Below are 27,573 nucleotides of genomic sequence, written 5' to 3' on the forward strand. Positions count from 1 at the left end.
GGAGGGAGGAGGGAGGGAGGGGAGGGAGGAAGAAAGAAAGAAAAGAAAGAAATTGGGTGGCATGAATGTGTAACAGATGAGTTCACCCCTTCTCTGACCACTGTAGTAGCCTAGAAAGCAGATGGTAAGGGTAACCTTAGGTTAGGGATTGGCAAAGGAAAAAGTCAAGAAATTAAGGCAGCCTACAGTGCTAGAAAAAGCATGTATGTGGAAATGGTCAGCCATGAATACTATAAAGATTCTCAGCTCATGCACCCTACCTAGATTTGTTGTCCCAACTTCCCCACAGCGCCTTCAAGAAGAAAGTGGCCACCTTTAAGTTTTGTCTTTTTAATAAAAAATAAACTGTTTGTGGCAAGACATACACTTTTCCAAAGACAAAAACAAAGGGGAAGAGTAGGGTAAGGAAGAGGATGCATTTGTATGGAGACTGTCAGGGTGGAGAAGAGGAGAGGCAAAGTTGAAAGAGGCCAGGCTTGGCCAGATATGTGCAAGGCTCAGATTACCCCATTTCCCAGAATTCTATGGGGTGGGTGAGGGGAATTAGAAATTATTCCCCATTGCATCAGGAGAGGTGAAGAGAACACCCTAGGGTCATTTGTGAGAATACTGGGATGAGGAGGGATGTGACCTCCTGCAGATCCTCCTAAGTCTGAAGTAGGACAGAAGTGCCAGTGGATATAATGGTCTGAGTCCCAGCACAAGTTATGATTAGATTTCCATCCAGAGTCGATAACTGTGTTGCTTGGGAATATTATTCCAGGAGGATTTCCTAGCATGGTATGTTTCTGGAGGGTCTCTTGGAATGGTTTGTAACTGCCAAACTGGTTTAGCACTTAGGGTAGTCTCTTGATGAGAGGTTCCACCCAAGCTCTTGGTCAGAGGAAGGTACCTGGAGCTGGCATGTCCTTGCAAGATGGGTCATGTCCCAGTGGTTTTAAGCTGCTGGGTATACTCCTCATTATTCTGTAGAGTGGCTCAGAGTGGCAGAGGGAGGACAAACTCCTCTTGGTAAGAGGAAGGTGGCTTTCTCTGGCCATCCCTTCCCATTTGTTATTGTAGGATCACCCCAACAATTTCCTATGGTAGGGTTAGGTCATCTTTACCAAGGACAACTCTTTGTCATACCATAGAATCCATTATAAACTTTCATTATCTCATGTGTGCTGTTGCAGAGTCTATGCCACTTCCGTCCCCAGTTGGTTGTTGTCAGCATCTACACCTCCTCCATTCACGATCCTAGTGTCCTTGGGAGGCTGGAGAGGGGGCTGTTCCCCACTCAATGGGGCCTTTTCCCCAGGAGGCAGGGTACCACAGCCTTGGACTTTCCTTTGTGCTTGGAGTGCCCGCAGTGGAGAAGAGGCAAGGCCAATCAGGACCCCTGAGAGCACCAAAACCAAGAGGACAGTAACAACGATGAAGTGGGGCCAGTATGACCTAGGAGTGGTTAGGGGGATGGGCTCCCCAACAGTCAAAGGGGCTTCCACACGCTCCCTGGGAATCCCTGCCAATTCAGGATCCAGGGGCAAAGGATCTTCCTCGCTTTGTATCCAGTAGGAGACAACAGGATGAGTGAAGCCACTCTCAGTTGCCAAGCATTGGTAAAGGCCTCTGAATTCCTCACGAAGTAGGAGAATGAGAGAGCCATTGTAGATTGCTGAGGAAGAAGTCGGAATAGGGGTTGCTCTATGAGTCCAGTGGTAGGTAGCCAAGGTGGAGGTTTGGGGACATGGGAGTTCCAAGATGGAATGACGGGGTGCCAGGACTTCTTTAACTATGTGGAGAGAGAAAGAGAAAGAAGAAAGGTAGGGAAAGTAAGGAAGGTGGAAAGAGGAACTTTAACACATATCATTATTTGACATTTGGGACAGAGATTACCCTAGGCTCCCTTATTTTATTTTTTTTTTTCGTACGTGAGTCCCTGGGGCAACGGAGAGACAGAGCAGGATTGACAAGTAGAAGAGAGCACTTGAAATTATCACACAGGGTTCTAGAGAGTCTTCCATCCCAACTCCAGATACAATTCTGGCCTCAACCTCTACTCTAATTCAAAATCTTCCCCTTCATCCAATTCTGACCCCCAACTTTAGTCTTGGGCCAAATATCTTTACTCTCTCCTTCTACAATACCCTGCTTCTATTTCCTACTAGCCTGTTCAATTCCTACCTGCAGATGCCTGGGTCTCAGAATAACTAGGTAAGGTGGACAAGTAGAATCTTAATGAACAAAATTCCTGGCAGGGGAAAGTTTGGATTATCCCTTAACCTCTACCCTATCATCTCAACACCATATCTTCTTCTTGCTTTCCTTTAGGTCCCATTCCATACTCACTGAGCTGAGGTGGGCTCTGGGGTCGATGGCTTCTGCCCATGGGCCCATTAACACATGCCCAAGCTGGGTTCCCTCGATCTATGTCCTGTTTCCAGGAAGTTCTAGGTAGATAAGAAGGCAAGGGTGATAAGTTATTGAAGGTTAGGACAGGGCGAGGGAAGGGTGGAGGCCAGAAACTGCTAAAGGAGCAGGTGGGGCTCTAGAAAGCATGGTGTGGGGAGGAGTAGGGTGGATCAAAATCTTAAAAGTGCCATGGGGAATGGAGTCAGAGAGATGGGAGAGGGGAGGCCCTGTTACCTTCTAGCAAAGATGGGGTACTTCAAAACAACTATGAGGGGAAGGAAAGAAAAGGGCCATTGTGACAGAGTCAAAGCAAGCCAGGAGACAAGCCAGAATTTAAATTTGTAAACTTCGAACAAGAGATCCCTTCAAAACAACCATAGGAGGGTGAGGTATAAGAAAATCAGAGCAGTTAGGCATTAGAAAACATCTTTTCCATTTCACCAGCACTATAGCAAGAGTGAAATTCCAGGCAACAATACTTGCAAGTCTGTGGAGGTGTTTAAAAAGATACGGCAGGCTCTTTCAATAGGGTCCCAGGCACAGTGGGGGTCCCTGGCAAGAACACAATCTATACAGCTCCCATAGACACTGCAGTTGGCTCGGGGCACCCTCAAAAGTCCCGCAGAGTAGCCCACAAATAGTGCTCCCTGTGTGAAGAATGGATAGAAAGACATGTCACTCTGAGCATGGAAATTCTAAACCCAAAGCATCCCTTTCCCCAGGGGAGACCCACACCATGATAGACTGTCTCCTTGATGGCCAGCAAAGCTCCCTCTATCTCCTTCCCCATTCAAAGCAGGGCTTGGGTCCCTTCCCACCTGGGCAGGTGCCAGTAGTAGGTTTCGGATAGGCTCAGGTTCTTGGAACAGCTGGATCTCCTCCACCAGATGTGTATCACTGTCCTCATTCACCACAGCCTTGTGAAGAGAGCCTGTGTCTGGTAGGAGACATAGAAAGACTGGAGCATGGTGGAGAAGGGATTTTAGCTTTCCTGGCTTCCCCTCCTTCACTCTGCTTTTTTTCATGTAAGATAATCCTTTCTCATTTCTTGGGCTTACCCTCTCCAACTATCAAGAAAGTTGACATATGTTATTTTTTCCTTTTTTTGAAATCTAACTTACATGCTTCTCCTTACTACATCATCTCTAAGATTTCTTGTAACTCTAAGACTCTACAAGATGGATTTCAGAGAATCCTCCTTAAGAATTCCCACCCTGTACCCTGCCTTCTCTTCTCTGGGCCCTAGCTGCCCATCTCTTCCTTCCCTGTTTTTCTCACCCCCTAGATCTGAAAGGCATCATGGCCTAATGGAAGGAGCCCTATGGTAGAAGTCCAGAAACCTGGCTGTGAATCTGACCTCTGGTATTTTCCAACTCATTGACTTTATAAGCCACTTTCCCTTTCTGAGCCTTGGTTTCCTCAGCTATAAAATACAGATAATGATATGCTGCTTGTCTCACTGGATTGTCGTAAGAAAAGCCCTTCATAAATCTCGAAAAGCTATGGAAATGGATCTCTAGAAGACATCTATACCTTCCCACATCAAATCTCCCTTTTGTCCAGCAAAATACATTCTTATTCAAGTTCCTCTGAGGGAAATCTCTAAGCACTTACTGGTACCCAGGTACATGACCAAGTAGTCTTTTCCACTGACGTCCTTGGCCGTCTCCACAGCCAGCTTGGTATACTCCACATCCAGTTTCACTAGCAAGGGCTTCCCCACAACCTTCTCATCCATCAGAAAATGTTCTTTCACGAAGGTCAAGGCCTTGTCAGAGGAGGGTCCCACAGAGCACTGAAGCCAAACAGAGGCAAGGTCAAGGATACTGGTTGGAATCTACTGCTTGATATTTCCTCCCCTCTCTCCTTTCTCACTGTGCTCCTTTGAGTTCCTCTTTCCATGCTGCTTCAGCCCCAGATGGAGGAAGATCATGTGATAATAATAAATATGCTTTATAAATCTCAGCAGCTTAGGTGGCACAGGGCAGGATAAGAGTGACTTAGAATCAGGCAGGTCTGAGGTCAAATCTTCCCTCAAACTTTTTGCCATCTGTGTGACCCTGAGCAAATCACTTAACCACTTTGTGCCTCAGTTTCCTCATCCGTAAAGTAATAGCACCCATCTCCTAGGGTTGTTGTGAGGATCAAGTAGAATGACGTTTGTAAAGCATTTTGCAAACCAAAGTAGAATGTAAGTACTAGTTATTGTTATTATTATTATAGCACTGGAGATGTCAGCTCTTACTCCTATTACTTGGAACTACTCACTAAGGGGCTGGGCCCCAAGACACTGGTGTCCAGGAGACCAACACAGACATAGTCATTTAGGAGGGATCTTTGTCCCCTTTACTCTCTCTCCTTACCCCAGTTCCTGGCCCAGGTCTTCCTCCATGTCCTTGCTTTCCCTACCTCCCTTTGGAGCTGCTGCTCTACACATCAAGTGTTGGCAAGTCAAATTCTGGGTGTGTACCGAGAGACAGAGAATGGCCCATACTTATCAGACCTGGAAGGTAGAGCTTGGCAGGTATAGTGTTCAAAGATGAGACTCACACTGCCAGGTCGAGGGTTGCTCACAGGGCCACTGTATGTATTCCATCGGGAGCTTTCTTTGTTCATCTCCTTGTACTTCCCCTCAAAGACCTTCTCAATGTCTGAGAAAGAGAACTCGCAGACCGCTGAGCTCCTAGTCTCTCCAACCTGCCTGAAGACACACACAAGGACTGGAATGGACCTCTGGCTGGCTGCCTTTTCTTCTGCAGGAAGGGTGACATTCAGCACTTAGAGATCCCCTTGGTGATGCTGGCCACCCAGCCTGAGGCAGGATCTTTGCCCAGCATGTGATCTGAAGTGTCATTATTCTTAATGAGGATTAATTGGGGTTCAGGCCCAGAGGCAGGTGGCAAGCACGGATGGGTGGAGGTGTCTCTCACACCTGCTCTTCTTCCTTGCTCCACCAAGGACTGAGCCACTGAATGGGAGGGGTAGTGAGACTGGCAGAGTCCCAGAACTTAGGTCTTAGAAAGTCTCAGGAACAGAAAGGGGATGCTGGAAGGTAGATTTTTCTATCCCTTCAATCTTCTATCCTTCTCTCCCTTCAAACCAGATCATAGATCATAGATCTCTTAACAGACCACATATTATAATTATAATTATAATTAACCAGATTTCTAGATCCTCTCCATAGAAAGCTATTGGAATACCAGGTATCCTTAAAATTAAAAAATTAAAAACCTCAGATTATCTGTGTCCGACCACTCGGTTACTAGATCTTCCAGGTGCTAGCTCCATTCAGATGTCCAAGAACTCTTAATTACCAGACAGCCCCTGCTCCCCACCCTTGGGCTCCTGTGCTTCTGACTCACCATTGGGATGTGAAGACTGCATAGATTCTGGAAGAGGCAGGGGGGTCAGCAGGCATTAGAACTGCATGACGGATCACATTGAAGGGCAGTTGGCCAGACTGGGCACAAAGCAGCTGAGCTTTCAGGAACGTCGTCCACTTTTTCTGTAGTAGCTTCTCCCCACCCACATCATTCTGGGAAGTAGAGTCAAGCATCAGGACCCCTTTCTCTCTCAAGCTTTAGAATCCACCCTCTCCTGTCAGCTTGACCCATTGGCCCCTCCATCCTATCCCAAAAGCTCCCCTCTGACCTTACAGACTCGTGCTACTCGGGAGATGGTGAGTTTCTCGAAGAAATCAAACTCTTTGGCTGTTTCCCCAAAGAAGAAGTAAACGACCTGGGTGGAGGGGATGGAGGCCACAAAGGAGGCATCCGCTTCAGGGGGGAAGAGGAAATGGGATTAGGGTCTGGGAGCCCAAAGGTCTATATCCCTTCCCACAGTGAAACCCCATGAAGCTAAGGACTCCAGAACCTAAGTTGCCTGAATGTCTGGTTCCCTTGCCTAGTCTGGATCCTAGGATTGGGTCTCAGACAAAGTTCTGGTAGCTGTACTGAAATCTGAGGCCACCAGGGGCCATATGACTTAAGGGTCCTTACGCTGGAGCCATCGGAGAAAGGCATCAGTCTTGAGCACAGGCTGAGTTCCTAGGGTTCGCATCAGAATGGGCTCATTGCCCAGGAAGTTGTTCATGGTGCCAGTGTAGAGCATCCCATCTGGGGTGAGAGTAGGAAGATACAGGATGATCAAACCTTGGCAAGGTTCCCTTAGCCCTCCTTAGGTGGGGGAGGGCTTGAGAACCAGTTTTTTGTCTTCTTTTGGTCCCCTTGCTCACTCCTCTACCTATCTCCCTTCTTCCCATCCTTCCTTCCTCCCCACTATTCCACTGGGACAAGAGTAGAAAACCTGGGTCACACTGGGAACTTTGGCCAAGTCATTCATTTTCTGATCTCATTTTCCTTTTCTGTAAGATGGAAAAACGTGAACTAGATGATATCTAAGATTTCTACTGGCTCTAAAAGTCTAATATATATCTGAAATTTATATAGTGATTTAAAGTTTGTAAATAACTTTACATAATACTATTTAATCTAATCCTCATAATAATCCTACAAAAACCTGTTATCCCCATTTTATGGATAAGGAAACCACACAGAGATATACAATCCCTCTACCTGCCCCATCACAAAGCTTGTTAGTAATTAGAGGTAGGTCCAGAGAAAGAATTGATGGAGTCTGAATGCAGATTGAAGCATATTTTTTTGGTTTCTTTATTTTTCTTCTTGGTTGTTTTTTTTTTTAATCTGTGTTTTCTTTCACAACCTAGTTAATATGGAGATATGTTTCGCATGACTGCACATGTATAATCTATATCAAATTGTTTGCCTTCTCAAGAAAGGGGGAGGGGAGAAAGGAAGGGAGAGAATTTAGAACTCAAGATTTTAAAAAGAAAATGGTAAAGATTGTTTTTACATATAATTGGAAAAAATGTCTCAATTAAAAAAAAGAATTGGAGGGGCAGCTAGATGGCTGAGTGGATTGAGAGCTAGGCCCAGAGATGGGAGGTCCTGGGTTCAAATGTGGCCTCAGACACTTCCTAGCTGTGTGACCCTGGGCAAGTCACTTAACTCCCATTGCCTAGCCCTTACCGCTCTTCAATTTAAAATTGTTACTCTTATTATGTCTCCATGGTACTATTCAAAATCCTTCAATGGTTTTCTATGACAACTGAGACCCAATAAGATCTAGACTAATCATACCTTTCCAGACTTATTTCCAAGCATTCTACTTCATTATTCTGTTCTGATTTGCCATCTCTGAAACATGGCTTGTGTTTCTCCTTCTTTGTCTTATCATTTCTCCCTTTACTCTCCTCTCCACCTTTTTTTTTTTCAAATTCTCTCTGGAATCTTCTCTTGTCTCCTTTCTAAAAGTCAAGGTCTAAAAGATGGGGACATCTGGAATTCCCCTAAGTTCGGTAAGAGAGGACTTCTGGTTTGCCTTCTTATTTTTGTGATTGTCTTTCCAAATCTCCAAACTAGAGACCCCCATGGATCTATATCCCAAGAAAGAAAGAAAGGATGGAAGAGGAGAACTTGACACTTACCCACAAAGACTGCAGTGTGATTGTGGGCTGGGTCAAAAGGGCTCTGTCCTTTGCCATCCAGGATCCTGTCTTCTGGGATAGGGACCAAGGAAAAGTCCTGCAGCTCCTGGGTTGGGGATGAGGAAGGGAGTGGAAAAGAAAGATTGGAGGCTAAGTCAACAGAGTCTCAAGTCTGGGAAGCAAGTTGGATGGGAGAAGGGGTGGCTATATTTTAGAGCCCCGGGGTCAGGATTCAAGAGTCTGGTATGCCAGTATTCCATGTCTAGGAAAGAAATTATCCAGAGTACGAGGAAAAGTTTTTTGTGAGAGGTGGGGTGGGGAGCTAAATGTCAGGTTATTCGCCCTGTAATAGCCTTTAAAAAAACATTTTTTTTAACCCTTACCTTCCATCTTGGAGTCAATACTGTGTATTGGCTCCAAGGCAGAAGAATGGTAAGAGCTAGGCAATGGGGGTTAAGTGACTTCCCCAGGGTCACACAGCTGGGAAGTGTCTGAGGCCAGATTTGAACCTAAGACCTCCCATCTCTAGGTCTGGCTCAATCCACTGAACTACCCAGCTGCCCCCTGTAATAGCCTTCTGAGAAGAAAAGTAGAAGGTTGTGAGCTGTGGCCCAAGTGCCATGTCTGAGAAGGGATATTTTTAAAGGGATGGAACAGGGATTGTGGCCGAGTAAGATGGAAAACCAGGAGGCCCAAGGACTCACTATGTAGGTACAGGCTGGGCTGAAGGCAAAGGTTCCACAGGCGTAGAGCTGAGAAGCATTGACAGCCACTAGGACTCTGATGAAGTTGAAGCATTCAGTCTGGAGGACAAGGAGTAGCAATGTTTTCCTGATGCCATCCTTCTGGATACCTAGGACCCTCCTAGAACAGGGCCCAAGGTTGACCCAGGAGAAAGGTAGGGACTTGGACATACTAAAGAAGAAGGTTAGAAACTGAGGAAGAAGGGCAAGAGTTAGGAGGACTGAGAGAAGACACTGAAAGAGAAAGACAGAGGAATGACTGGGAGAAGGGAGGTAAGATGGAAAGACACAAAAAGAATGGAAGAGGAAGCAATCCTCATCTACTTATGGCCTCTTCAAATTTTGACGGTATTGACTGACCTCTTCTGTTGGATACTCTCTTCTCCCTTGGTTTTCTCCTGACTTTCCAACCTGCCTTCTACAGTCTGGCTCCTATTTTACCTTTTCAGACTTGTTTCATGTTGCTTTCTTTTCACAAATGCTGTATTTGCCAAACTGGCGTAGTTGCAGTTCTCTGAACTCAGTATTCCACCTCCAATGCCTGTGTCTTGGCATGGCAAAAATTCCATTCCTGGAATGCATTCCCTTCTCACCTTCAAACCCTGGTTTCCTTCTAGGCTCTTCTCAGGGGTCACCCTCTACACCAAGCCTTTCCTCATCTTCCCAATTATTAGTGTGCTCTCTCGATCTCTTTTCTAATCACCTTATTTGTCTGTGTACATGTTGTATTCCCCCCATAGAATGTAAGGTCGGGAGGACAGGTACTGCTTTTTATTTTAGTATTCCCCAGCTCCTAGCACAGTGCCATGCATGAAGATCTTTGTTTAACTGGACTGGATTAGTGGCTATCAGTGGCCATATTTGCACTGTTCTAACATCCAAAATGGCATGCTAGAGAAGTACCCAGTCTGGGGATAATAACCAGAGACCCATTTAACTCAACTAACAGTTATTAAACAGGTTTTCATCTCAAAGGCTCCAGGTTTTTCCTTCCAAAGCTCTGCCCCTTCGCTTGCTCTTACCTCATTGCTTTTTTTCTTAAAGACACAATCTCTTTTTTTCTTAGGACTGGCTTCCCAGGGAATCTGGAAAGAAGAAAGGAGGGAGAATACAGACAGGTTCATTATTTCACGAACAGCCTAACTTTACTCCCTCCCATCACCAACTTTCCCCTCATAGGTTCTGCCCACACAGTGAAAGTAAGTTGTAAAGAATGTGTATCAATGGAAACTGCTGTTAGATTTTTGATTAGCCTGTCTATTTAGCAACATTAATGATTGACTACTGTTAATATTCGTCTCTTAATACTAGTGTCCATAGTTATAGTAGTTCTCCAAACACTTCTGCTGCAAGTATTGCTATAAATAATTATGGATATTTATGGAATTTTGAGCCAAAAGGGAATTTAATAGTTTGATTTCTTCATTTTGTTTGATTTTTTATTATTTTTTCAATTACACATCAAAACAATTTTTGACTATTGTTTTTGCTATTTTGTGATCCTAATGTTCTCCCTCCCTCCCCTCTCTCCCTGAGATGATAGTCTGATACAGGTTTTACTAGTGTTTTCATGTAATACATATTTCCAAATTCCCCATGCCGTGACAGAAGACCCATATCACATGTAAAATAAAAAAACTGAAGGAAATAAAGTGAAAGATGTCATGCTTTGATCTGCAATCAGATTCCAACAGTTCCTCTCATTGGCTGTGGATACATTTTTTATCATGAGTCCCTTGGAGTGATTTCCTCATTTTGCTGAAAAGAGGAATAGACTTGCTCCAACTCACACAACAAGCAAAGTAGAAGAGCTGGGCTTCAAAGCTATCTGGGCTGTAACTATATATAAAACTGTTCTTTCTGCCAGACCACAGTGCTCTTGAATATCCATAGGTGAAACTAATGTTCCTTTTGACCGAAATTTTAACATAATTACAACTATTCTAACATTCATTAGCCTAGGTAATTGCATGCTCATTTGGATTATTTCATTAATTAGTTACATTATGCATGAATGCTGAACAATTAGTTATGAGCAAGCACCTCCCACAGCCCACCCAAGGATCATCAGCCTGTGTCCCCTTCTATCAGTTTCCCAGCCTCCCAGTCTGGCACTCACCATACTCCGAAGACCTGGGACACCCGGTTTGCCAATGTCCAGTGCTAGAATAGAATCTCGAGCTCCCACATACAGAGTGGCCCCATCCTCACTTAGAAGCAATTCATCAAAATCCTGAAGACCCTCCTTGCTAAAGACGTTTACCGACCGATGCCTATCACCTGAAGCGGGGTGAATGTGAAGAGAGAAGTCAGGATTTGGTGGGATGGTGGAGAGCTGGGCAAGGGGAGGCCTCAGCTACAAAACAGCAAGGAGTAGGAGAATGGGGAACAGGGAGGGGATTGGCAGTGTGTGCCATCACCACCCAGGCTCTGGCAGCAGTATCTCCCTCCTCCTGCCCCATCCTGCTGGCAGCCATGCCTGCTTTGTGTGAAGAACCAGCTGTGTTGGAGGGCCTGGCATCCAGAAGGCAGGGTAATGACAGCCCTGTGGCTGGGGAGCACAGAGCTTTAAGGATGGGGGGGGGGGGGAGGAGGGACGAGCCCAAAGGAAACAGACAAAAGGAGAAACATAGAACATGAGAGGTAGAAGGGACCTTAAAGATCAAGACCATCAAAGCCAATGCTCTCATTTTATAAATGAAGGAAATGAGGTTCAGAGAAATGAAGGGGCTTGTCCAAGGACATAGAACCCAGGTCTACCAGCTTCTATACTCAGGCTCTTTCCCCTGCACATTTGCCATGTAAAGACAGACAGGGCAGAGAGACTAGGTGAGAGATTCATACCAAGACGGAGATGGGTGGAGATGGCGACACTAATGTCTCAAACCAAAAGGGAAGCAAGAAGGAAGTAGTGTCAAGAGATGATCTCACATCTTTATGGACAATAATAGCAATGTTATAATGGTGACCAACTGTGAAAGACTTGGAGACTCTGATCAATACAATGATCCAAGACAATGCAAAAAGACATATGATAAAAAAAAAAATGCTGTCCATCCACCTCTCGAGAATGAATCTATAAACTCTGAGTGCAAACTAAAGTATAATTTTCTCACTTCATTTTTCTTACTTAAAAAATATATCAATAGGGAGGTATGTTTTGCATGATTCCACATGGATAATTGATATCAGATTGCTTGTCTTCTGGGGTAGAGGAGGGGTAGGAGGGAAGGAGACAATTTAGAATTCAAAATTTAAAAGAAAGATCAAACAAATAATAAACTAAAAGGGGGAGAGAGAGAGAGACAGAGAGAGAGAGACAGAGAGACAGAGACAGAGACAGAGAGAGAGAGAGAGAAGAGAGAGAGAGAAGAGAGAGAGAGAGAGAGAGAGAGAGAGAGAAGGAGAGAAGGGGCAGCAGCCAGGTGGCTCAGTGGATTGAGAACCAGGCCTAGAGTCAAGAGATCCTGGGTTCAAATCTGGCCTCAGACACATCCTAGCTCTGTGACCCTGGGCAAGTCACTTAACCCCTATTGCCTAGCTCTTACCACTCTTCTGCCTTGGAACCAATACACTGTATTGATTTTAAGATGGAAAGTAGGGGTTTAAAAAAAAGAGAGAGAGAGGGAAAGATAGGTACACAGACATGAAGGCATGAGCAGATAAACAGACAACTCTAGGATTGGGCATAGACAGACCACTAAATGCAGAAATAGACCCAGACAGGATCATAATCAGGCAGACACACAGATGAAACAAGAAACACCCGTAGGTGGCTGCCTACATGTGTGATATTTGAGCAGCACCTTGTAGTTTCCCTACCCAAAAAACACCTCCCTCAACATCTTAGCCTGCCAGAGTCTCCCTCCTCTACCTGGCTCAAGCCACCTACCATTAGTGAGCCTCTGTTTTAGACAACCAAAACAGTGCTTTTATCTCCAGAAGGTCCCTGTAAAAATGTCTCTTTTTCCTGAGAAAGAAGGGTAGGGTGTGTGTGTGTGTGTGTGTGTGTGTGTGTGTGTGTGTGTCTATATCTGTATGTCTGTGCATGTCTGCGTGGAAGGGATGGAAGGTTTCTTCCCTGCACTCTCTTATTAGTGCAAATGAGTAATCCTGAGAGTATAAAAGAAGCTCCCAATGAAATGCTGGAGAGTGAACAAAGCAAAACTAAGAGAATAATACATATTCTCTTTATGGTACAAAAGGAAATAGCTTTAAATGGCAGCAAAACTCAGATAATATTAATAACTAAAACATAGTTAATTTTTAAGTTTTGCAAAGTGCCTTACATATGTTCTCTCATATGGCCACTCAAAACAACTCTTTGAGGTAGATGCTATTATTATTCCCACTTTGCAGATGAGGAAATTGAGGCTAAAGAGGTTAAGTGACTTCTCCAAGAAATAAGGCTAATAAGATGAGAATAGCTAAGAGATTCAGTGGATTGAGAGCCAGGCCTAGAGATGAGAGGTCCTGGGTTCAAATTTGGCCTCAGATACTGTGACCTTGGGCACTGAAGGTAAGGGTTTTAAAAAAATGGGGCTAATAAAATTCTGAGGCAGCTAGGTGGAGTAGGGATTAGAGCTTGCAACTTGGAACCAGAAGACATCCTTTTAGATACTGCCTCAAATAGCTCCTGCTGTCAAAAACATTGGGCATCTATGGTAGTACCTTACCAAAACCCACCTATTCTTTATCTTTACAGAAAGAAAACTACTAAAGAGTAAGATTTTTTTTTAAACCCGTACCTTCCATCTTAGAATCAATATTGTGTGTTGGTTCCAAAGCAGAAGAGCAGTAAGAGTTATGGGGGTTAAGTGACTTGCCCAGGGTCACACAGCTAGGAAGTATCTGAGGCCAGATTTGAACCCAGGACCTTCTGACTCTAGGCCTGTCTCTCAATCCATTGAGCCACCCAGCTGCCCGCTAAAGACTAAGATTTTGAGAACTATCATTTGCAATCCTTCATCCATGATATTTTATTTAACTATTTTCAAGGATTGTATAGAGAGGGATTCCATTGCAAAGACAGTAGAGATAGCCAGACAGAGAGATAGAATTATTAAGCACTTACTATATTATATGCCAAATAACTGTGCTAAGTTCTAAATATATAAATAAAACAAGCATGTTAAAACAAAATATATTAAGCAAAAAATTTGAATAGGAAGTTTTGGGCATCTATGCATATGCAGACAGCTAAGTGGCTCAGTGGGTGGAGTTAGAAAGAGTTTGAATTTGGCCTCAGACACTTACTAGCAGTGTCTTGGGCAAGTCACTTAACCTCTGTTTGTCTTCAATCATTGAAGAAGGAAATGGCAAACCACTTTGGTATTTTTACTAAGAAAACCCCATGAAAAGAATTCGCGTGCTATGGTCTGTGAATTCACAAAGAGTCAGACCCAATTGAATGACTGAACAAATGTACATGTGGGCAGGATGAAGGATATATATCTTGGGGACAGCTAGCTAGCATAGTGGAAAAAGAGCATGGTCTGGAGTCAGAAGGACTTGGGTTCAAATTTGTCTTCAGATACTTCCTAGCTGTATGACCTTGGGCAAATCATTTAACCCCAACTGCTTAGCCCTTGCCACTCTTCTGCCTTGCCACTAATACTTAGTGTAGATCCAAGGCAGAAGATAAGGGTTATTTTCTCTCCCTCTCTCTTTCTCTCTCTCTCCCCGACTATCTATCTATCTATCTATCTATCTATCTATCTATCTATCTATCTATCTATCTATCTATCTATCTATCTATTTTGGGTGGTCAGAGGATAGCCCAGGGACATTCTGGGCATAAGAAGGTTTCCCAAGGAGATACTCCAAAACAAGGAAATAGAGCAGTGGTGACAAGGAAGAGAAAGACAACTTTGAAACACTCCAGAACTTGGGCTGGAACTCATGTTAGGCACAGATATGCGCACACAGACTCAGTCTCACCAGACCAGGAAAACACACATATCCAGATTTATAGAGATGCAGACCCAGAAAGAAATGCTGACAGAGACGGGAAAAGGGAAATCTTAGCTGAGAATGCAATCTCGCTGTCCCTGAAGGGCTGTCCCTTTCTGCTTGTTCCCCAGAGAGCCAAAGGGGAAGAAGTGCAGTGAAAACTGTAGATTTAGAATTGATTGAAGAAAAAATTTTCCAACAATTAGAGTGGAAGGAGCTCCCTCAAGAGGGAGTAAATTCCCCTCCTCTGGGAGTCTTTAAGTCAAAGCTGGATAAGTACTTTTTTTTTTTTTTTTTTTTTGAGCGGGGAAGGGGAAAAGGAGAGATCTCTAATCCTTTATTAATAAGTAGTAATCAATGTGAAACAAAGATAACATCCCAATCATTTTTCAGTCCCATTTCTTATCTCTTATTAACAAATAACTTAAAACGATCAGTTTGGTGAGAATTTTAAGTTTAGTTTTTGAAAATATATAAGTAAATCACATTCTCCCAAGAAACAGAGAGTGGGGTTACCTAATTGAAAAGGAAATAATGTTATCCTAAATTTATAATTCATATTCAATAACTACTCTATCCATCCAAGGTTTAGCTCAGTTGCCACATCCTATAAGAGGTCTTTATGCATGCCAAGTTACTTTGTATATATTTTGTATTTATCTGTGTGTGGTTATTCTCCCACATTTAGAATGTCAGTTCTTGAGGGCAGGACTATTTTTTTATCTACATAAATCCAGAGCCTATCGTACATAATGCCTTCCATATTATTTTGTTCAGTCATTTCTGTCCTGTCCGACTCTTCATAAACCCATTTGGGATTTTCTCAGCAAAGATATTGGAATAGTTTATCATTTCCTTCTCCAGTTTATTTTACAGACGAGGAAACCGAAGCCAACAGGGTGATAAGATGTACCCAGGGTCATCCAGCTGGTAAATGTTTGAGGCCAGATTTGAACTTCGGGGAAGAGGAATTTTCCTGACTCCAGACCAAACAAATGTTTGCTGGACTGAATTGGCTGATTTTATTAAGCTCCTAGAGCAGGGGTCGGCAACGTATAGCTCTGGAGCCATATGTGGCTCTTTTGAGGGCCAGATATGGCTCTTTATGCAGGAGCCATAAAGTCCATTTTTTTTTCAGGCGCTGTTACAGGAGTGTACTGTGAGCACTGTACGGCTCTCACGAAATTACATTTTAAAAAATGTGGCGTTTATGGCTCTCACAGCCAAAAAGGTTGCCGACCCTTGTGACCTAGAGTATAGGAACACTATAGGCACAAGGTGAAATAGTTTAAAGAAAATAATATTCTTGATCTCAAAGAATTTCTAGGTTAATAGGGAATGAACACTTTTAAAGTACATTGCAGAAGAGAACCTTATTCAAGAATACGTGATACTAGAGGTGGCCAGGGAGCACAGTGAATAGAGCGCCAGATCAGGAGATGGATTTAGATTCAAATGTGGCCCTAACCTGTGTGACTGTGAGCAAGTCGCTTGACCCCAATTGCTTAGCCCTTACTTCTCTTCTGCCTTAGAATAGATACTTACTATGCAGAAGAAAAACATATGATTTATCATTTGATTATATGACTATGTGATTTGGGGTTTTGGCTTTAAAAGATTACTCTATTACAAAAATGAATAATATAGAAATAGGTATCAAGTGATAACACACTCGTAAAACCCAGTGTAATTGCTTGTCAGCTCTGGGAGCAGGGGAAGGAAGAGGGAAGAGAGAGAACATGAATCATGTAACCTTGGAAAAATATTTTAAAATTTAAAAAAAGAATAGATACTTAGTAAGACAGAAGGTAAAGGTTAGAAAAGGGAATAGGTTAGACTATATCAATTGCAAGACTGGGTTAGGGGCTATTAGAGATCTACTTTGCCCTCAAATTAACCATAAACCACATAGACATGAAAAAATGACAAGAACACACACACGCACACACAAAAATAAGTGACGAAAACACCCCAAAACAGAGTGAGGTGTCTAAATTTAATCATCTAGGTCCACCTGCTATATCCTGCTAACCACAGCCCTAGCTAGCTCTTAGTCCAGTAACCAAAGCACCCCCAATCTTATGTCCTCTTTATCTCTTCAGGCTCAACTTCAGTCCAGGCTCTAACTTGGACCTCAAAAGAGAAAGATGAGCAGTTCCATATGCCTAGGGGAGAAATCCCAGCCCAACCCTTTCTTGACAACAGGAAGCACATCCCTCCTGAGTTGCAGATAAGGGCATAGGCAGCTATCGGCCTCCAGGCTATGGGCAGAGTGGCCAGAATCCTGGTCTATGGCTCAGCTGTGTAGCTGTGATCCTTGTGCCAGGTCTACTGGGGTTTTTGTCCCCTCATCTACAGTTTGAAAAGACCTTGAAGGTCAACTAGTCTAACTTCTTAGTTTTACACATGAGGAAACAAAAGCCAAGAGAGGTTGAGTGGCTTGCTTAGCTCATACAGATAGTAAATGACAGATGGAGAATTTGAACCCAAGAATTTTGACCTCAAATCTATATTCTTTCCAATGTATTATGTTGCTTCAAAGCCTTAGATAGGAATGCTATGGGACACTGCTATTGGTTTATCCATCATTTCCAAATCCAATAGCCTTTTCTCATCTTTTCAGCCTTTGCCACTGTTGGTCACTCCTCCTTGATTCTCTCACTCTCTCCTGATTTTCCTCCTCCCAGCCTTTTCTTTTCTCAGGCTCTTTTACCAAATCCTTATTCAGTTTACATCTTCTAACTGTAGATGCCCCTCAGGGTTCTGTCCTGGGCCCTCTTTACTTTTTCCTCTATACTATTTCATTTGGTGATCTCATCAGCTCATTTGGATTTAATTACCATCTTCGTGCCTACAGCTCTTATTTTATCCTGTTCTAACCTCTCTCCTAATATCCAGGCTCACATGTCTAGTTGCTTCTCAGTCATCTGGAGCAGGATGTCTAGTAGACATCTTAAACTTGTCCAAAATCATCATTTCCTACCTTCCCTGTTATGGTAGAGGGTAACACCATCCTCCTAGCCTCTCTGGTTTTCAATCTAGGAGTCATCTTCAACTCTTATTATCTCTCATCTGCCATGTTCAATCTATTGCCAAAGTCTGTCAATTGTAACTTTGAAATGTCTCTCAAATATGCCTTCTTGTCTCCTCTGTCACTGCCATCACCCTGGTTGCCTATCTCCTCCTTCTTGGACCCTTGGAATAGCCTTCTGGTTGGTCTCCCTACCACAAGATTCTCCTCACTCCAGTCCATCTTCCACACAACTATTAATGTCATCTTCCTAAAGCAGTGATGGGCAAACTACAGCCCTTCTGAGGCAGATGCAGCCCCCTGAAATGTTCTCTCTGGCCTCCTGACATTATTCCTAATCTGTTGAATACAATGAGTAGGATACAATACAATGAAACTTCGAAAGAGTTGCTTTAGAAACAGACTGACAGATGAGCATTTCCTTTCCTTTGGCCCCCTCTTTAAAAAATTTGCCCATCACTGTCCTAAAGCAAAGGTCCAACTATATCACTCCACTCACCCTCCACTCAACAAACTCCAGTGACTATGACAGGATCAAGTTCAAAATCCTCCATTTGGCATCCAAAGTAGACAGTAGCACAGGCATCATAGCTTTTCCTCAAGCAAGACACTCCAATCTCCCAAATCAGGGCATTTTCACTGCCAGCCCTCCATTCCTGGAATATGCTCTCCTCATCTTGGTCTCCTGGCTTCCTTTAAGTCCCAACTAAAAAAATCCCCTATTCTATAGGAAGTCTTTCCCAGCCTTCTTAATTCTAATGCCTTCCTCTCTGTTAATTCTTTCCCATTTATACTGTATATAGCTTGTTTGTACATATTTTTTATTTCTTTATGTACCCCTAGCATTTAGCAGAGTGCCTGACACATAGTAGATGCTTAACAAATGTTTATTGTTCTGTGACAGCAGATTCCCAAGGATTTCTGTGGTATACCTGTAGGGTAGGGAGTAAAGGGAAACCTATGACCCTGGAGAACTGAGGTTGCACAGGCCATCTCTTGTATTCATATTCCTCTCACACTTCCTCCTCCGACTTCCTTGATTCTTTCCTGAAGGTGTCTTCACTTTCTATTCTTCTCCTCTCCTGCTCCAATGGGTCTTTCTTCTCTAGTTCTTACAATGCTGCACTGTCTCTCACTATATCTGTTTTTCTCTTTGTTATAGAATTCTTTGTGTATACATGTCTTCTGCTTTTCCTCTCCCTTATTTCTTTCTTCTCTTTGAACCAATCCCATCTTTCATCTTTTATCTGTCTTCTTTATTAGTAACACTTACAGAGTTTATAAGTTCTCTCTCTCCCACTTCTTTTTTCTGTTCATCTACTATCTTTCTCTTCTCTGTTTCGCTTCTATCTCTGTCACACCATAGTTACCAAATCTTGTTTCTACCTTCACAATATTTCACACATCTCTTCCCCTCTCTCCATTACCCACTCACCACAGTCACTACCCTAGTCCAGGTCTCTTATCCCTTCCTCTCTAGACTATTGAAATAGCCTTCTAATTGGCCTCCCTTCTTCAGCTATTTCCCTGCTTCACTATGTCTCTTCGTGGCTGTCAGAGTGATTTTCCTAAAGTTTAGGTCTAACCAAAATTTTCCCCTATTTAATAAACTCCTAGCTTCTCATCTCTAGAATGAAGTATTTTTAGCTGTGTGATCCTGGGCAAGTCACTTAACCTTGATTGCCCAGCCCTTGCCCTTTTGTCTTAGAGTTGTTACTAAGACAGAAGTAAGGGTGTTAAAAAAAAAAAAAAAAAGAATGAAGGACCTCTGTTTGGCACTGAAGGTTCTTTATGACTTGACCCCACCCTACCTTTCTAACCTTATTACACATTCCTCCCCTTCTGTGAGCATCAGCAGTTTAGCCAAACTGGTCTTCTTAGTATATGTGTGTATATATGTTTATAGATATGTGTGTGTATATAAATGTTATCTGTCAAGAATGTAAGTCCCTTATGGGGGACTTTTTACTTTATCTTGGTATCTCTGGCACCTAGTCTATTTCACATTTAAAATTGCTTCTTGAATCTTTTGCTTGATGAATCTTTTTTCCTATCTCATTCTCTTTATCATCTCTCTCTCTCTCCCACTTCTCTGTCTTAGACCCCTCTGTAACTTTCCATCACCTCTGTCTTTCTTTATCTCACTTCCATCTCTCTTTCCCCTGATTCTTTGTTTCTCTGTCACCCTTGTGTCTCTGTTTGAACCCAGGACTTTCTGTCTCCAGGCCTGACTTTCTATCCACTGAGCTCTCTAGTTACCTTCCTGTCCATTTTCACCTTTCTGTATCTTCCTCCCCCATCTTCCTGCTTTTTTGCCCTACTTTCTCCTACTTTTTCCTTTAACTCAGTATTACCCTTTCTCCTTCTCCATCCACTCCCTCTTCCTCCTCCTCTTCATCTCCTCCTGCCCAACCATTAAGGACCTTCTCACCTGCAGCATATTTGACCCTGGGCACTGGTCCCTGCCCCAAACCTCCAGGGAACAGCAACAGCAGCAGAGCAGGGAACAGGAGAAGGAAAGGGATCTTGGAGTTCAGATGCAGGGCTAAGTGTACCATGGTGACTTGCAGTGTCACTTGGAGACTCTGTAGAAAGAGAGGAAGACACATAGTCTAGCTGAATAACCTTTACCACATCCCTTCCTCCCCGCCTCCTTAGCTCCACCCTCTCATATCCCCCCACCAAGTCAAAGAGGCACAGCCTAGGGAGGAAGAAGTGAGTGAGTGGTAAGTTGGGAGTGGAGAAATAGTCTGGAAAGAAATCGGGGTAGAGGATGACTCTCCTCCAACTTCTATCCCTCTCCCTAAAATCTGAGTGGGCCCCCTAGCTCTGCCTGTTGTGGCAAATAAAGTAGAACAACCCCTATTCTCATCTCCTCTGGGTCTCCTCTGCCATTCTCCATTTCCACATTCAAGTCTGACCCCTGAAAAAGTCTAACCTTTATCCCTCCTGTTGTATGGCCATTTGTTCTCATTCCCCTCTCCAGGGAAAAGAAGTCTAATAAGTGCCAGCCTACTGAGGATCCTTCTTCAGAATCTCGGAGACCAAGACACCATCCCTTTCATCTTTTTTTCAGGACTTCTAGAGGCAGACATTGAGCCAGTCAATAGCACAAAAAGCACACATCCATTCAGATTTTCCTTCTCCTTCACCATCCTTCCCACTTTCCCCTTTCTAATCATCCTTTCCCAGCACTCTTTCCCCAATGGCCTCCCCCCAACCCATACATGATCCTGGGGCACAAATTCTGCCTTGGCTTGATCCAGTTTGGGCTCTACCCTCTAGCTCTCAGTTTCTCTCTCCTTCGGTCTCCTTGCAAGTTAAATTACATTCAGTTGAATCGCCCTATTTGACAGAGTGTAGGTAATTCCCTGACACTAACTTCAAGCCAAAAGCAAATCACTAAGACCTTTTTGTCTGGGTTCCACTCCAACATCAGGGAACAGGGTATGGGTCTATCACATCAGTTAGTGTATAGAACTGAATCTGGGCACTAACCAGCAGGGAGGGGGCTGCCTGCTGTCCGTGCCTGTCTTTGGTTTGCTCTTCTCCCTAGTATTTACTTCCCTCTTTTTGCCTCTCTCTCCTTTCTCAGTGTTCCTCTGTGCCTTGGTGTTTTTCTATGGTTCCCTATATTTCACTACCTTTATATAATATTTCACCCCACCAAATTCTCTCCTTCCCCCTCCTAAATCTTTCTCTACCCCGCCCCTCACTGCCCCAGTAGCACTTCCCACTTTCACATACCCTTGAGATGCAGTGCTGAGTTGTCTCCCAACTGGAGGACCCAGATGTCCTGGCTCCTAGCCGGGAAGATTATCCAAGAACCAGAGGGGAAAGGGGAGGGTGGGGGGTGTCAATGCCCCAGTGGGGCAGTTGGGGGAGGCTCAATCTGGCCAAGTTAAGAGGGCAGCAATCCAGGTGCCCATGGTGCCCAGGAAAATGCCAATTTCAAAGCAAGGACTCCTGGGGCAGTGAGTCAAACAAACCAGAATTTCCGCCTCTCAAGTTGTTACAGATCCCAATCCGTACCAGGAAGTTGGGAAATGGGGAGGAGAGTGAGGTAGGCTCCCCCTTCTCCCCAAGGGACCGCCCCTTCTTCCCCATTGAGTCATCCAGAAAACAAAGGTCAAACATGAAAAGGTAAAAAACAACAACAACAACAAAACCACCTTTCTAGGGTGATATCAGTCATCCCCCTGCTTCAGGACCAAGAAGTTACTGTCCTTCCCCCTCTCCCTGGACCTTTCTTTTACCCAAGATCTCCCTGGAAGGAGTAATAACATACCCTCTGATTTCCCCAAATTCATCTAACCACAACCTGGGGTCTTCACTCCACTCTCCCCACTCCAGAAAGTCCCTCATGAGGTCTAATTTCCATCCCTCCTATGTCAATCCCAGCCCTATCCTTAAAAAGTAAAAGAAAATAAATAAAAACATGAGTGCAGAGGATCATATTTAGGGCTCTAATCCATAGTTCCCTCCTGATATCTAACCTCTCTATTTTTAATGCTGCAACATCAACCCCTCTCTCTTGACCCTTCCACAGAGATGTCTCCTCCTCATACCTTCTTTCATGAACCTCTGTCTGTGACAGGATACTATCCCATCTGCCCTCAGCCAATTTTTCTTGGGCCTCCATTTCCCTGGATTGTCTTCCCTCTTCTCTTAACTCCTGGCTCCAGGGAAAAACCCATAAAAGCCAAGTTAACAAGGCATCCCTCCATCAGGGCCCCAGCAGCCCATAAAGCCACATCTAGCTTCCTGTTCACCCAGACCAGGTCAGCCTCAGCCTCCATCATCCCCAGGAGGAGATGAGGCCAGGACTGCAAATTAAGTTGCTTAGAGATCCCATGACCCACCTCATTCCAGGTGCTAAGGGGCAAGCTTCCTGGGTCCTGGTTACAGCCTCCTAGGAATGGGAAGCATGGGGGGGTCAGGATTGATTCTACCCATCCTCCTGCCTCTGTGCCCCATAAGTCATGGTGCTCTGGTAGAAGGAGCCCTGGAGGGGGGAGTCAAAGATTTGTATTCCATCAGTCAACCTATCAATCAATCGAAAGGCATTTATTAGGTACCTACTATGTGCCAAGAACTGTGCTAAGCCCTGGGGATATAAAGACAAAAAATGATTCCTGCTCTCATGGAGCTTATTCTATTAGGGAAGACAATATACAAACTACATTTATGCAGCATAAATACAAAATAAATACAAGATAATTAGATAGAAGGTGCTTTGAGAGGAGAGCACTAGCAGTTGGGAGGAATCAGGAAAGATGGTGGTACCTGATCTGGGTCTTGAAGGAAATAAGGGATTTATTTTTAATCCTTTGCCTATGGCTTTAGAATTGATGCTAAGTATCATTTCCAAGGCAGAAGAGCAGTAAGGGCTAGGAAATTGGGGTTAAGTGACTTGCCCGGGGTCACCCAACTAAGAAGTGTCTGAGGCCAGATCTAACCCAGAACCTCCTGTCTCCAGGTCTGGCTTTCTATCGGATGAGCCACCTAGCTACCCCAGAAATAAGGGATTCTAAGGTAAAGTCAGAAGTACATTCAAAGTTTAGGGAATGGCTAGCACAAGGTGGAGATAGGAGATGAGATGCTATAGGTGAGGCACAGACAGAAGGCCATTTTGACTGTAGAATTCAGGAATGGGAGAGACATAAATACTTGCATATGTATTATACAGATTATAGTAAGGCTAGAAAGATAGGTTGGGCTAGAATGTGAAGGGGAGGGAGGGAATGAACAGGAATTTGTTAAATGCCTACTGTGTGCCAGACATTTGTGCCAAGTCCTTCATAAATATTTTCTCCTTTGATAATATTGATCTCCCTTGGGCTTTAAAAGCTAAACAGAGAAATTTCTATTTTAGTCTAAAGGTTGCAGACACTAGAACGAGTTTATTGAGTAAGAGAACATCACACATGGTCCTATTTCGGGAGGAAATCATTCTATTGGTCCACAATGGGCATTTTCACTAGTTTTTCCCCTGCTTGGAAACTTCTCCCTCCTTACCTCTGCCTCTAGGCTTCCCTGGCTTCCTTCAAGTCCCAGCTAAAATCTTAACTATTACAGGAAGCCTTTCTTGATGCCTTTTAATTTTAGTGTCTTCCCACTGCTGGTTACTTCCAAGTTTCTTGTATTTTTATATTGTATATTTCAATATTGTATTTATATCGTACAATATTATATATTTGTACATAGTTGTTTGTTCATAGTTGTTTATATGTCATCTTCCCCATTAGATTGTGAGCTCCTTAAAGGCAGGGACTGTTGTTTTCTTTTCTTTTTATTCCCAGAGCTTAGCACAGTGCCTAGCACATAGTAGGTACTTAATAAATGCATATTTATTACTAACATCTGCACTTAAGGAAAATTCCTTTGGTAGCTATGTGGCAACTAGGTTACTCCATGGATAGAGTGATGGGTCTGGAGTCAGGAAGATTCATCTTCCTGAGTTCAAATCTGCCCTCACTTACTAGCTGTGTGACCCTAAGCAAGTCACTCAACCCTGTTGACCTCAGTTTCCTCATCTATTAAAGGAACTAGAAAAGAAAATGGCCAGTATCTTTGCCAAGAAAATCCCAAATGGAGTCACAAAGAGTTGGACAGGACTTAAAAACAACTGAACAGTTGTATGGAAGCTCTGTTGGAGTGGAAAGAGACTTGAGGGAGAAAGACCAATTCTAGTCTCAATTCTATCACCACTAGTTAGGAGACCTTGAGAAAAATTAGACACTTCCCCTGTCTAGGCCTCAGTCTTCTCATTTATAACATGAGTAGTTTGGATCCCCAACTTAAGAATCTCTTAGTAGGGTCAGCTAAGTCTTCCTCCCAGTGGAAGGAGATTCATTTTTTAAGGGTAACATCTCCTTGTCCTTCATTCTTCCTAGTTTACTTTTTATTTGCTTACTTGCCTTTTTTTTTACACCCCTCCCCCTGTACATCAGCCCCTCCTATTCAGCAGCCTTCACTGAGAGGACATAATGTAGTTCATCACAGCTCATGAAGAAACTATATGCAAAGTCTATTTCCTCTCCCTGTCTCATCCTGTTTTTCTTGAAGTCTTCAAACCTAAACCCTCCTCTCTATTTTCCTATCCATCCAAGGGACTGTGGCAAGACCCCAGGTGGTTCCTCTTCCCACCAATTATTGCCCAGAATAATAGTAATAATAATAATAACTAGCATTTATAGAGTGCTTTTAGGTTTAAAAAACACTAATACCCTCTTTGTCAGTTCCTCATCTGTAAAATGAGCTGAAGCAAATGGCAAACCACTCTGGTATCTTTCCCAGGAAAACCCCAAAAGGGGTCCCGAAGAGTCAGACACAACTGAAAAATGACTCAAAGGCAATATTATATATACTATCTCATTTAGTCACAGTTTTCCACAAGGCATCCCATCTCCCCTACATCCAGATGCCTGGCTCCCCAGGAGAAAGGACCATGTGTCAACCCTTTCTCCCTTGAAATCCATGAGATTGAAGGGAACTGGATGAATTCCAATACCCAACCCATCCCATCCCAGTCTCCACCCTATCCCAATTCCTGATTTAGGTGCCTGCCCAGTTTCCCAGCCCCATCTGAAGAGATACTCATGCATCTGGGTCAGTTGGGAGGAGTTCTGATAAAAAAGGGAGGCAGGTGGAGCTGGAACTTCCCCTCCATTCTCAACCAAACACAGGACACCTGAAATGGGTTCTTCACTATCCAGAATGGCAAGGAACCTAGAGACCATGACATATGGGGACCAGTGGAATGAACAGCAGACATTTAAACTAGAAGGGATGTAGAAGTTATCTTCCAATTTTGGAGGCCTAGCTAGTGGAAGAAAAATGGAACTTGGTCTGTTTGATTTCAGAGGACAGGACTAGGAACAATAAGTAGGAATTGGAAGAAGGCAGGTTTAGGCCTGGCAGAAGGGAAAACTCTCCAACAATTAGAGCCTTCAAAAAGTGAAGTGGGAAGTAGTGGGTTCCCCCCAACCCCTACCCCTTAGGTCTTCAAGCAAAGTTTGAATTATCATTTAAGGGGGAATAGTGTGTGTGTGTGTGTGTGTGTGTGTGTGTGTGTGTGTGTGTGTCTGTCTGTCTGTCTGTCTGTCTGTCTGTCTGTCTGGGAGATTCCTATAAACATAATAATTAGCCTAGATGACCTTTGAGGTCCCTTCTAACTATAACATTCTGTCATGTTGGGTCCTCTGGCCCAGTACTGTGGAAGAAGGAAGGAAAGAAGAACTATTGTGAAGGGGGAAAGCTAGGGAGGCATTTCTAGCCCCTAGTTTCTCCCATTTCAGGCATCTTAACCCCCAGTACCCCCGGGACTTGGGCATTAGGTCTCTCCCCCCTTTCTAACTCCCATATACATGGATATATGTATCTTTCAGGTAACCCATCTTGGAGGTTCACCCTGGGGAGGGGTGGGGAGAAGGGTGTGGTAAGGGAAATTCCCAACCCTTCTGAAGCTAGAGACATATTTCTCTTCCTCTGTTGTGCTATAGGGGGAATAGAAACCTCAGAAGAGAAAGGCCTTTATCACTTCCCTCCCAGAGTCTTGACAGTGAGCTGCTCTTTCCCTAAACCCAGCCCCACAGCGATGGAAAGCACCTTCCTTTCTCCCAGCTTCCTATCCCTTGCAATCTAGTCCCTCCCAAAGTCTATCTTCCTCCCATTAATTGGGAGAGTTATTGATTTGGTGTTCCTCCTCTTCACTCAGAAATCAGAGACTGAACCTTTGGAATAATGTCCAGGGGACAGAGCTACCCAGAAGCAGGGGATTGACCCCAGTGACCTATAGGAGGCCCGGAGACATTCTGAACTGGAAAACCTTAGAACAGCTTGGGTTTTCCATTCAGGGCTCCTCCCCCTTAGCTCCCAGACCACATCAAACATTAACTCCTTCCTGCCTATGCTTTATGGCCTGCGGATGTAGCCCTAGGTGGGAGTAGAGATGGGAGTGAAGACCCAGGTATCCCTAGCTTCCCTGGGTTAATCACCACCACCCACAAGCTCCCTCTGAAATCTAAATTTCGGTGTGGATAACTTCCTGAACTCTACTACAAGCAAAGTAGGAGGGTATCTTCTCTTCCAGGAGGGAGAAAGCAATGAGTGAGCTGGTCTGTTCAGAGGGAAAATGGAAAAATCCATACTGGTTCCTGTTCCACCTGTCAATCCTTTTCCTTCTGACCCAGGGAGGGGATGCTTTTCACTCTAGGGGCATACAGGAAGTCCCAAAAGATCTCCTTTCTGTTAAATGAGTCTCTTTCCCCAGCTCTGAATTTCTTTGTGGTTTAAATAACCTCATAGTCCCTCCTTACTCCTCCCTGTCCTCATAGCCCCTGGCCCTCCTCTCCAGATGTCCCCCAGCCCCTATCCCCTCCCTTCTTCCACAGTGTTTCTCTTTTCCTTTCCTTCCCAGTGTCCCTTAACCCCTACCCCTCTCTTCCTAAGAATCTTTTCCCCCCTTAGACTCTCTCCCCCATCCCAATCCTTTCCAATCCAGTGACACTGAGAGAGCTGGGGTCTCCACACAATAGCCTGCCCCCGCCCCTCAGTCTATCTCTTCCTCAGACAGGAATCGGTACCAGACAATAACATGGCCCCCACCTTTTCAGTATACCATCTGTCTCCTTACTCTCCCCCCACGACGCTTACCTGGAGCTTGGGAATTCCGAGCCTCCCTCCCCCTTGCGATCGGGATGTCCCCATCTCCCTCTGTCTCAGTCTTTGCCACACCCCCGCCCCTCACGGCATCCTCTTCTCCGCCCCTCTGGTCCTCATGTCACCATGGCAACCGCATCTCCTTTGGGGGGGTGGGGCCATAATCTCCCCCATCTCTCTCCTCCTACCCTCCCCACCTTTTCGCAGCAGGAAGCCAGATGTAGGGGAAAGATGCATGAGCTACCTCGGGCCATCTAGTCCTCCACAACCCCTCCCTCCACAGA

At 44.2% G+C, this 27,573-nt stretch overlaps 1 protein-coding gene across 1 annotated transcript; it reads right to left on the reverse strand.

The window, feature by feature from the left end:
- Positions 1 to 314: 314 nt before the first annotated feature.
- On the reverse strand, positions 315 to 27,543 carry SEMA4A (semaphorin 4A). Its single transcript, XM_044672390.1, has 15 exons — positions 27,487 to 27,543; positions 20,058 to 20,211; positions 10,763 to 10,923; positions 9,666 to 9,728; positions 8,605 to 8,703; positions 7,901 to 8,006; positions 6,393 to 6,509; positions 6,046 to 6,170; positions 5,757 to 5,929; positions 4,945 to 5,095; positions 4,009 to 4,189; positions 3,213 to 3,331; positions 2,878 to 3,041; positions 2,332 to 2,432; positions 315 to 1,774 (listed from the first exon to the last, which is right to left on the reverse strand). Exons 1-15 carry the CDS (start codon positions 27,541 to 27,543, stop codon positions 1,179 to 1,181), a joined length of 2,367 nt encoding a protein of 788 aa, XP_044528325.1. The 3' UTR covers positions 315 to 1,178.
- Positions 27,544 to 27,573: the final 30 nt, after the last annotated feature.

This window comes from Gracilinanus agilis, chromosome 4, assembly GCF_016433145.1.
Source record: "Gracilinanus agilis isolate LMUSP501 chromosome 4, AgileGrace, whole genome shotgun sequence".
Classification (NCBI taxonomy): Eukaryota; Metazoa; Chordata; class Mammalia; order Didelphimorphia; family Didelphidae; genus Gracilinanus; species Gracilinanus agilis.